The sequence below is a fragment of the Mirounga leonina genome, unplaced genomic scaffold (genome assembly GCF_011800145.1).
Source record: "Mirounga leonina isolate KUSES-001 unplaced genomic scaffold, KU_Mleo_1.0 Mir_53, whole genome shotgun sequence".
NCBI lineage: Eukaryota > Metazoa > Chordata > Mammalia > Carnivora > Phocidae > Mirounga > Mirounga leonina.
In genome coordinates this window covers 88354969-88367059 of record NW_023270807.1, presented here as the reverse complement: position 1 = coordinate 88367059, position 12091 = coordinate 88354969, and the positions used below count along the sequence as shown (strand labels likewise).

General features: G+C 41.6%; 1 protein-coding gene across 4 annotated transcripts in view; it reads left to right on the top strand.

Moving 5' to 3' along the window:
* MAP7 (microtubule associated protein 7) overlaps window positions 1-6728 on the top strand; it is a 169476-nt gene extending 162748 nt beyond the window's left edge. For all 4 annotated transcript variants that reach the window (XM_034990751.1, XM_034990752.1, XM_034990753.1 and 1 more), the window contains 2 exons: window positions 3324-3547; window positions 5291-6728. In XM_034990751.1, the coding sequence (XP_034846642.1) occupies window positions 3324-3547; window positions 5291-5301 (235 nt within the window). In that variant the 3' untranslated portion in view covers window positions 5302-6728. The remainder of the gene's footprint in view (window positions 1-3323; window positions 3548-5290) is intronic.
* The last annotated feature ends 5363 nt before the right edge of the window (window positions 6729-12091 follow it).

The following is a 12091-nucleotide window of genomic DNA, read 5'->3' as shown; positions in this document are numbered from 1 at the left end:
CCAGGACCCTGGGATCATGACCCAAGCCGAAGGCAGTCGCTTAACCAACTGAGCCACCCAGGTGCCCCGAGATGTATTACTCTTAATTTTAAAGTTACTTGTAAAAAAAATAATAAAAAATTAAAAAACAATAAAGGTACTTGCTATACCATGATAACAAACATCAAGAAAGAATAAGGTCCTGGCTACAGTAAGCCGTATGGACTGTCAGATTCCCACCATGGTCTCAGCTCCTTACCCAGGTAGATTGAATTTTATTTTTCATTTTATTTTTTAGTAATCTCTGCACCCAATATGGGGCTCGAACTCATGATCCTGAGTTCAAGAGTTGCATGATTCTCCCACTGAGCCAGCCAGGTGCCCCCTCTAGGTAGATTTTAGCAAGCGAAGTGCACAGTCTTCAAGACACTTGCATCCAGCTTCAGCTGCCAGAGTATAGCCAAAGAAAAGGACCTCAGAAGCTGGTGATCTTACCCTGAGAGGACACACAGATGCATATTCCCTAACCCCAGTGACTTCAGTTTCAGTTTTATAGTTTCTGCTGGTCACAGTATCTTCTGAACATTTAATAATTGGCCATCCAAAGCATACAGCACAATTCCTCTAATTGCTAACAAGTAAGAATGGGTGGAGAGGTCAGGTAGGAGTGGGAGGGGAAAATGAAGTCAGCTGTTGACTCAAGTCTGGGTTGGCGTGGCCATTAAAACTTGTTAGCACATTTGGGGCGCCTGGGTGGCTCATTTGGTTAAGCGACTGCCTTCGGCTCAGGTCATGATCCTGGAGTCCCAGGATCGAGTCCTGCATCGGGCTCCCTGCTCAGCGGGGAGTCTGCTTCTCCCTCTGACCCTCCCCTGTCTCATGCTCTCTCTCTATATATCATTCTCTCTCTCAAATAAATTAATAAAAAAAAAAAAATCTTAAAAATAAAAAGTAAAAAAAAAAACTTGTTAGCACATGCAAGCCTAGAAGGTGATGGCAGTTGAGGTGGCCAAGGAACGGGGCTTGGAGATGCATTCCTCTTCTTTACCTTTTGCTGAAACTTCTACTGAAAATCACTTTGGGATGAGAACTAAAACTAAAACTGTTTCCCTGGTTACAGAGAGCCCATCAGTGTTGGGAAAGAACCAGGTGGACGGGGGGTACCTGGGTGGCTCAGTCGGTTAAGCGTCTGCCTTCGGCTCAGGTCATGATGCCAGGATTTGGGGATCCAGCCCCTCATCAGGCTCCCTGCTCAGCAGGGAGTCTGCTTCTCCCTCTATCCCTTCCCCCTGCTCGTGATCTCTCTTCACACTCTCACTGTCTCTCAAATAAGTAAATAAATAAAATCTTAAAAAAAAAAAAAAAGAATCAGGAGGATGGGTATGGTGGCTGATCCAATCACTTAGAACAGCGGGTGTCAGGCACGCACATGCATGCGCTCCTGCATCACTACTGTGATGCCAAGCCCCCTTGGTGAAATAGCAAAAGATCGCCATCATACTCTGTACACTGTTTTTATGTTATTTTTCACAGACTTTTACAAATAGTACTTTCAATGTACTCTGCAATACCTTGTGAGACACTTAGGACAGATTTTTTTTTTTCCTAAAAGAAAAGTTTAAGATTTTATTTATTTATTTGACAGAGAATGAGAGAGAGAGAGAGAGTGCAGACACACAAGCAGGCAGAGCGGCAGGCAGAGGGAGAGGGAGAAGCAGGCTCCCCACTGAGCAGAGAGAGCCTGACATGGGGCTCGATCCCAGGACCCTGGAATCATGACCTGAGCTGAAGGCAGACGCTTAACCGACTGAGCCATGCAGGCGCCCAAGAAAAGTTTTAATTAACAAAAATATACCAAAATATCTAAATCAGAAATGCTTTAGAATGTGTCCCGAAAATCATTATTTCTTGTGAATTAGGTAAACTATGTCTTCAATGGTAAAAAAGCAGTTTCCTCAAAATAAAAAGCAAATGGAAAAATTGGATGTACATTAGCTTTATGTTACCATTTGGGAAGGAGACAGAAAAAGATGAATTGACTTGCTAAAGTTCACGCAGTTGGCATTATAATTATACTACAGACCTGATTTTCTGATCTCTAGCCTCTTTCCATAGACCTATAGTTAAACATTCAATTGATGATCAGTACGTATTAGAAATTAAGACCTTCACAATTTTTGCTTCATATGGTTAGTCTTTTCCATTTGAAAATTTTAACTGTAGAATTTTGTCAAATAGGGGTTTTTTTCATACACGAACTGAGCACTGAACAAAATATGAAGCTTGCAAATACATGTTTACTGCTGCACTCAGATAAAATGAATCTAGCATTCATTTGTATTGTTTCTGCTGCATTGTAAAGCATAATAATGAACATATTAAAGGCTTTCAATTTGGTTACGGAGCTTCTAAAGAGAGGGAAAAACCTAAGAGAAACTGTAAGTGGAAAATTAATGATTTGGTGGCCAATTAAATGTACCTCAAAAATAAATCCAAGATATTAAGCATGAATTAATGAGAAGCAAGTTGGGGTCAGAGGCAGATTTAAGGGGTAAAGATAAGGTTGGTCTTAAACAATAGACCTATAAAAAACTTGCACGTTTTAGTAAGCTAGAGGTACCCAGGAAAGGCTAGCATTTGAATAGCCAGGTACTGTACAAAATGGCATAATGAACAGAACACATAGCCGGAGATCAGGAGAGCACACATTCAGTTTGAACTCTCTGTCTCGGTTGTTCTGTGACTCTACAGATTGTCCCCATACCCCCACATTTCAGTCCCCTCATCTTTGAAGTAAAGGACCGAATAAGGGCTGCTGTTGATCAAACAAAGGTGTGTGAAAGTGCCTGTGGTAGAAACTGTTACATGTGTGTTGAAAATAATGATCTATTCTAACTGATAACTTGTTCCATTTGATACAGTTTTTATAACAAAAAGATTTTTTAAAAATAAGTGTAAAATTGCAAATATGTCAAAATTCACCACTTTTGTGAGTGATGTGGTCAATCAGTGTTAACATTTGATTCTAAAATTCTAAAATGGGCGTGCCTGGGTGGCTCAGTCGTTAAGCGTCTGCCTTCGGCTCAGGTTATGATCCCGGGGTCCTGGGGTCGAGCCCTGCATCAGGCTCCCTGCTCGGCGGGAAGCCTGCCTCTCCCTCTCCCACTCCCCCTGCTTGCGTTTCCTCTCTCGCTGTGTCTCTCTCTGTCAAATAAATAAAATATTCAAAATAAATAAATAAAATTCTAAAATGACTATTACAAAATAGTTTTTGGTTGTTTTAAAAATGTTTTTTCCAGTTTTAATGCTAACTCCTTTCAATTTTGATTTTTCACATTCCCTAGTACTCCCAATTTGGAAAAACAACCAAGTGAAAATGGAGTATCTGTTCAGAATGAAAATTTCGAGGAAATTATAAACTTACCCATTGGATCTAAACCATCCAGATTAGATGTCGCCAATAGCGAGAGCCCAGAAATTCCTTTGAATCCAATTCTGGCCTTTGATGATGAAGGGACACTTGGGCCCCTGCCTCAGGTAGATGGTGTTCAAACACAACAGACAGCAGGTAAGCTTGCCTCGAGCTCCCTTCGGGAACCACATAAGGGAACGAACCTTGTGCAGTGTGACTAGGGCAGCTTTGTTCTTCCAGGGACCACGTGGAAAAGATTGTATAAGGATCACAGAAATTGAATTTTGAGTTGGATTGGGCAAATTCTAGAGCCCCTCCTATTCCCCCAACTAGGTGTGCAAATCCAGTCTGCATCACCCACTGGATGTCCATCACCTTCTCCTCACAGAGCAGTCCTCACTGCCCAGAAACACGCACTGTCAGAACATCCTTCATATAAAGAAAGCATTTAATGCCCCACCATAACCTAGGGACCCTCAGGCCTAGTTCTGCCCCCTGGTGTTTGTTTCATCTTTCCCAGCTCTTCAGATATATGAAGACTGCCATCATGTTCTCCCATTTTTCTCTCGTTCAGGTTTAGCAGCTTAGGTGATACACTGTTGTCCCTTTTAAATGTAATAAGACCGTTAGAATTTAGATAAGGAGACCCATATTTAGAACTAGGAGAATATTCATGAACCCAGTGGTCTTCTGTCCTTTGTTGAGTGCCTGTTGCTGTTGTTGAAATGACCAGCGACTCTCTCATACCGTCTCTGGGACTCACCCTTGACCTGAAGTCTTTGTGCAAAAAGAACAATAGCTTTGTGTGACCCAGAGAAATAAGGAGCAACATCAAAAGTTACCAACTCAAGAGTCAACAACAACTCAACAGCACAATCTCATCAGTCTTCAGAATTAGGTGGAATGATCTCAGCTCTGGTTCTTCTCAAACCTCTTTGAGTTCTGTCAGGTTTCTCTTCCCAGCAGATCACTTTCATGTATGGACTAGCATCTCTTTATACTATTATGAACAGAGCTGGCCAAATTCAACATGTTTAAACAGAGTCCGTGCAGAATTATTTGTGGTCAAGTTGTTTTGTCTTTCAGATTTCCATCTGTGAACTTGTAACTCCTATTTTCCACTTTAATTGGCTGGAAAAGCCAGTGTTGAAGCACCTGTCCAAATGAAGCTAGGCTTTTTTCCTTCTCTAATAGACTGACCTTGGGAGTCTAACTTCACTTTACGATCCCCTTCTTGTAGAAGGAAGCTATACGGCCTGTCCCAGGTCTGACGTCCTCATTCTTAAGACTCTGGGAATAATCTGATGATTTGTATGTTAGTGGAAACACTCCTGGTGCAGCTCCCTACCTCGTCATGTTCCAGATTCACAGAGAGGCGAGGGACACCCAGATGACCTTCTGTGTCACATAACAGGCCTTAACTCACCTTTTGATTTACCTGTCATTCCATTCTCACTGTTACTGCCCTTCTGTAACTTCTGTAGGAACAGAGTCAAGTGTCTGTGATCTTAAGCGGTGTCAGGGTTCTTTTGGGGGTCATGACTGTTTTTCAACAAACATTTATTTAGCCATATGTTTGGAGCCTGAAGCTTCAGGTGCTGAGGATACAAGACCAATGAACGTAAGTCTCTAACATCAAGGAGAGTACAACTAATGTATGTCATTTAGAAAAGTAAATGATATAGCCTAAATTGAAGGTAAAGAAAAGGACATGTGTTTTCCTGCTAGTGGTAGAGTTCATTAAAATATAAGATTCTGATGAAATCACCTATTCTTATATAAGACAATGTATAGAAAAGCATGGCAAAGTTTTAGAAATGTAAGATATTACCATAGTATTCTTGAAACAAAATGTTAGATAAATATTAAATCTGTTCTTTTTTCTGTCTCCTAATATAGAAGTTATATGAGCATTTCTTCTGAAGAACCAAAGCAGAAATTTAAAAAGAATTTCTACAATTAATGGAATTCCTTCCATGCTATAAAGGAGCATCCCCCTCGTCCAGTTTTCTAAAGATTTCTTGACCATCATTTTGAAAAGACTTTATTAAAACCAGCTAAAGACAACAGACTGGATAGCTTTTCTAATAATTTTCGCCAATAGAGAAAAAAATGTTCCTTGTTCTTCAGTACTTTAAAACAGCTTTTTCCAGTGTGCTCCTTCTTAGCAAATCAATATTTTGCTGCATTCTCTAAAAGATGAGATCATTTGGCTATTAAAAAAAAAATGGGCTGACTAGGCATGATTTTTCATATAAATGTGTTGGTCTTTAAAAGCTAACATAAAATTGGCACAAAAAATTTACCTTTTACAATGTAATACTTGAAAAATAAGTACCTCTTTGTTCTACAAGTAGAGTGACTAGGAGAGGTGTTTAAATTAAGCCTGTTTAAATATTACTGCAAAGAGTTCTATTTGTAGAAGCAAACTGTAGGCAGATTACCAGGTTCTTGTAAATGCAATTTGTACATGGACATTCTGCAAACCCAGCTGTCACATTCTTGCATCTCTTTTTGCAAAAACATACTAAACAGTTTTAAAATGTGAAAAAGAAACATTATTTTTTCAGAGCAAGGAAATAGACTGTCCTCTTAAATAATGTATTTATAAAGTTTTTCCAGATAAACTAATCAAATAAATTAGAACAACGTGACAACATTGCAAACTTTGATTTACTGGATGCATTCCTTATGTTACCATGAGAGAATGTTCGTGATGATTCAGGGCTATTTCTGACGTCTGTACATTGCTGCTGTCCCCAGTGATGGTGGGACTTACCTTTGCCTTACCTGATCACAAATTATGGGGGGGGGGGGGAGTAAAGATTTACTATTTCTTTAAATAAAAAAAGAATTTGGTTTTGCTCGTTTAAGAGCAAAGAAGACCTGATGGAACGTTGACTGTGTTTGGCACACAGAGCACCGTGCAGGACCCCTTCACAAACCTCCTCCTTCTGCGTGGCACCCATCAGCTCTGACTTTTCACTCTTCACTTTTACTGCTGAGCTTAGCTGTGCAAACTTGCACTTTCATTTGCTAATATAATTCAATTTTATTTTACCATTTTAGAAACTACTAATAACTAAATATTAAAGGAGAGGGGGCTCTGAAGGAACACTTTTTTTTTTTGTGGAGTGTTTGGAAAGGTAAACGTGTAGCAGTATAATATGTTGGTTTTATTAAGAGGGATTGGTTAATCTATATTGAATGAGAAACTTCATTTATTAAAATCCAAGCTATAGTAACAGCTGTAATTTGTGAAAACATTAATTTGGGGCTTTTCCCTATTCTCAGTTGTCCATGTACGCATAGTCATATTAAAAAAAAATCTGTTCAACAAAGTTGTTTTATTTGTTTAAGTCGATCTAGCACAAAACACCAAATAAAAATGTGTTTGACATAGTTTTACTTTTAGGTTTCTCATATGTTACAACTTTACTCCGATTGAGTCTTGAGTTTTCAAATTGCCCTTCATTCAATCTCAGTAACATTTCCCCAGCTTCCTCTGAACGGAAATATAGAATAGGTTTATTTAGAACAATAGTTCTATTTTGGCTAGGTTTTCTTGGTTTCATTTATATTTGTGAATTTGAGCCATCATTAACAGACTGAAAGCCTTCTAAGTAATTAAGTTTTAATTAAAAGTGATAAAAAGTTAACTATATTTTATTTTTTTAAGATTTTATTTATTTCAGAGAGAGCATGAGAGAACATGAGCAGGGAGAGGGGTTAGAGACAGGGAGAAGCAGACTCCCTGCTGAGCAGGGAGCAGGACAAGAGGCTTGATCCCAGGACCCTGGGATCATGACCTGAGCCAAAGGCAGAAGCTTAACCGACTGAGCCACCCAGGCACACGTAAAATTAACTATATTTTAAAAACAACATTACCAGAGGATGACCTGGACCTTTACAATGGCTTGATTGCTTTCTCTCCAGCTCCTAAATGTCAGTATTCACCCCGCTGATCATAAAGAGATCTTTAGTAGGTACTACATCAAGGGCAGTGTTCAGGGATCAGATATGATCCTCAGCATGGAATGAGGGTGGATGGGCTTTTAGTTTCTTTGTCACACCATTGTAGACTGTCTAGGCCAATGCAGTCACCAATCACCAGTTCATTTGATAGAAGAGTGGCCCGCTTTTCCTGGAAGGGGTAAGGCCATATGTCTCCTCTTGCCTAACCGCGTTCCCTGGTGGTATATTACCATAAAAGCAAATCTAAAACAGAGTTCTTGCACGTGAACATGTTTATGCTTATTAGCAAGCAGGGCCTTTCGCAAGCTTGGATAATTCCTTCTCTGCTCATAATCCCACAGACACCTCGACCAAAAGATTCATAGTAAAGCAGAAGCAGTAATACTATGAAGGCAGAAGTAACCCGATTGAAACAGGCAATGCAATCTTAAATGTCTGGGGGTGGGGGAAGGATGGCACAGGAGCAAACAGCTCTAGAGCTGAAGTACTAATCAAAAGTCTTAAACTTGCAGGATCTGCCATATTCTTATACCTTGTTTGATGTATTTTGCCTCTGTCTTTCTAGGCAACCACTTACCTTTCAAGTTCCATTCACTAATAAATTACTAACCTCCCTTATGCTGATTAACACTGGTGTAGGTTTAGATGACAATATTTAAAGCACCCAGCCACCAGATTGGAGTCCTTCGAATGCTATCTGACCTAGCCCCAGGGTAAGACTAAAGTTACATGGACATGTACATCACAAAGTTGATACTAAAGCATTTTGGAGTTAAATTATTGCATATTAAAATATAACAGACACCAATAAATTCTCCCATCTTTTGCATTTTTTTAAAGATTTTATTGAGAGAGAGAGAGCACAAGCTGGGGGGGGGGGCAGAAGGACAAGCAGACTCCCCACTAAGCACAGAGCCAGATGTGGGGCTAGATCCTAGGACCCTGAGATCATGAACCAAAGTCCACTGCTTCACCAAGTGAACCACCCAGGTGCCTCTTGCATTTTCTTGATGGATGGAAATTTGACTCTTGGCCTACATTCGATTGTGCATAGAACATGAAAAGGCATGATGAGACGGCTATCGGATCAAGTTACAAAAAGCAATTAAAAAACTTCTAAAGATGCTCTTTGAAAAAATTTCATGCCCCCCACCCAATTCCCCACCCAATTCCTGTTTTTACTCAGCAGACACCTAAGCCCGCTCAGAAGTACTCAAGATTGTCATTTTGTTACATCCTTTGGTACCTCATTAGTTTGGGGGAGAAACTCCAAAGACCTTGCAAGAAGAGACAGAAAAGGATCAGCATGTGAACAGAAGGTGCAATTTTAAATTACTACAAATAAAATATTTCATTAGTAACTATTCCCTTGGTGACTATTACTTGGGTTTTTATGTTGAGTACAATTTTAGAAGTCAAAAGTACTTTTAGTAATTAGTGCCAAGATTGGTAACATTCAAAAGAGAAAAACATTTTGATTCCTGTTTAAAAATATACACGAAAAAAGTAGTGGTACTGACGACCACTTTTGAATTAGTGGCTCTCTAACACCTTACAGAAGACTGAAAGGAAAGGGTAAGAAGGGACCTAATGTCGAAAGTGATAGAGGAATGGGAAAGAGCCAACACCTGATATTACAATAGGTCTGAAGACCAGGTCTGCAATGATGGGCAGCATGAGGCTTGCTAAGTTGCCTGTGTGCTCGGGGTCTGGATTTCTTAACCTGTATGTGGGAGAACAGTGCCCATCTCATTGGGTTGTCTTAGTGGTTATCAAGGATTAAGAGTAAATGTAAGTTTCTGACACATGGTAATTGTCCAGTAGATGTTAAGTGTTTTGGTCTTTATTTTTAAAGATTTTATTTATTTGACAGAGAGAGACAGCGAGAGAGGGAACACAAGCAGGGGGAGTGGGAGAGGGAGAAGCAGGCTTCCCACCGAGCAGGGAGCCCGATGCGGGGCTCAATCTCAGGACCCTGGGACCATGACCTGAGCTGAAGGCAGACGCCTAATGACTGAGCCACCCAGGCGCCCCGCCACTATGTTTTTTTTAATAAGTTGCCTGTTCCAAGTGTTACACCACGCAAGCTAAACAGATGAGGATTCATTTGTCTAGAACAGTATAACATCTTTGGAGTTTCTAACCATTTTTGAGTTGTGACCAATTACTATTTAATTTCATAATTTTCCCTCCTTCCTCCGCCCCTCCCACAATGTTTTCTTTCCAACAAGAATTACATTGTTACTTCATATTCTTTTTTTTTTTTTTAAGATTTTTTATTTATTTATTTGACAGAGAGAGAAAGATGGCGAGAGAGAGAACACAAGCAGAGGGAGTGGGAGAGGGAGAAGCAGGCTTCCTGCTGAGCAGGGAGCCCGATGTGGGGCTCGATCCCAGGACCCTGGGATCATGACCCGAGCCGAAGGCAGACGCTTAACAACTGAGCCACCCAGGCGCCCACTTCATATTCTTTTTTTTTTTTTTTTTTATTCATGAAAGTCAGAGAGAGGCAGAGGCAGAGGGAGAGAAGCAGGCTCCCCGCCTAGCAGGGAGCCCGATGCGGGGCTTGATCCCAAGACCCTGGGATCATGACCTGAGCCGAAGGCAGACGCTTAACCACCTGAGCCACCCAGGCGCCCCCCACTTCATATTCTTATATATACACGGAGGCACTTCTTGACATCCTCTGCACAATTAGACCGGTCTTGTTGGCTGCGAAGCCAGGGATGATTAAATATTCCTCCGGAAGCTGCTGTCAAAGTTGGGCAACCCCCAGGAAGTGCTTGCAGAGCCTGGAGCACAGGAAGTTTGTAGAGCTGTGCGGGGAGCTCGAGAGCTAAGCACATCATGTTCAGACCTTATCTAACGACTCCTTTTCCTCCCCACGTGGAGCCGCCTGACCAAAAGGTGCCAGAGAAGAGGTGGATTCGGAAGGTAAGAATTTGGAGGCCCTTGTCAGATTTGAAGGTCAGGAAGGGCATCCCTTGGTGTGTTCCATTGCTCATTCCTTGTCGGGGCAGGGGGTGGGGGGCTGTTGACGGGAATTTGCCTCTTCGCCCTGAGCTGCACCTGTCCGGTGCCGTGACTGATGTTGCCAACCGACAGGCTCTCCAGCTGGAATGTCAGTGTCCCAGGCTTTTGGATGTTGGGATTTAATTGGGGGAGGGTTGGAAAAGGTAAGTGGGGAACTGACATCAGTGACTGACCTCCTCAATTTTGCCAGGGTAAGAACAGTAAAAATAAAACCACTCTCAAGGCCACTCTCAGTGGCCCATGCGTCAGGCCACACATCTGAGGACACTCTGGGACAAGGTATGTACCTTTTCCTCGCTGGATTAAGCTGTTTCCATGGTAGCTGGCTCGATAACACTCCATTCTTTGGTTGTCTTTCCTTCCTTGTCTCCTGTCTCCATTCCCTTCAAGGAGCTCCCTTTACCATCCAGATAAACTACTTCTACTCCATCCGTGCTATAGGATCTGCTTCCAAGGAAACCAAAACTGAGGTGATGCTAAGGTCTATTAGCATGATTTTATAAAACATTTTATTTCCTAGAAAGTAAAAACACAGCTCTTGTTCGTAAATAGGTGAATAAACGTAACTTGGAAAACCCACTCTGGTGTTCTCATTCTCGTTTTGTCACACCGGTCAGTGAAAAATATTCTCAGCATAATTCAGTTCTAACCATGTATGAATGAACAGTAAATGTGCTTTAATTTCTGGGTGGATCCAGGCCTGCGATCATCCATGATGACCCAAGCATTTCCATCATTGTCCCGGCTGTTTCTGTTCAGGCGGGTGGTTCCCAGCTGTTGAATTCTGTTTCCTCACCTTCGCACCTATGTCCCAGATTCTTCTTAGTGAGGTCTCGACATGTTTTTGAACACCCTGCTCTTCTTCACAGTCCTCGAAGCCTCTCCGAACCCCCACAGCACGGTCTGCGCTATGACTGCCAAGTTCTGGGGGAGTTGGAGTACTGAATTTGTAGCATTTTCTGCAAGAATCTTTTTTAAAAATCTAATAGACAACCTTTCTAACAACAGGCTAAACTCAATATTATCAAGTACTTTTAAAAATTAAATTGCTGGGGCGCCTGAGTGGCTCAGTCGTTGGGCGTCTGCCTTCGTTCGGCTCAGGTCATGATCCCAGGGTCCTGGGATCGAGCCCCGCATCAGGCTCTCTGCTCCGCAGGAACCCTGCTTCTCCCTCTCCCACTGCCCCTGCTTGTGTTCCCTCTCTCGCTGTGTCTCTCTCTGTCAAATAAATAAAAAATTTAAAAATTAAAAAAAAATAAATAAAGCCAGGCACTAAAGTAGTAAAGGACAGATTTTATTCAATCATATACTGTTGTAATGGGGCGGAGGGGGGAATCCAGGTAAAGTGCACCCAGCTTTGTGCAGAGGTGACCGGGCATTTTAAAAGGAGAATAAGGGGGCGATCTGGCTGGCTAGAGACAGATGTCCTCTTCCTCCCTCAGTGCTCCATGTGTGTCCCTCCCAAAGCTGTGTACTTGGTCTAAGAGGACAACCTTCCCAATAAGGGAGGACATTCTCTGGCCAAGGGTATATGAGTAGCTGCGCTCCCTGCAAGAATCTCCAAACAAGCTCTCAAGGTCCATTTGTAGGACAACGTAGGGTAGTCAAGCTTCTAAGACTCCAGACAAATCCAAAAAAAATTCTGCATGTGGCAGTCTGCCTTTCTTTTAAAAAAAAGAAAAAGAAAAGGAG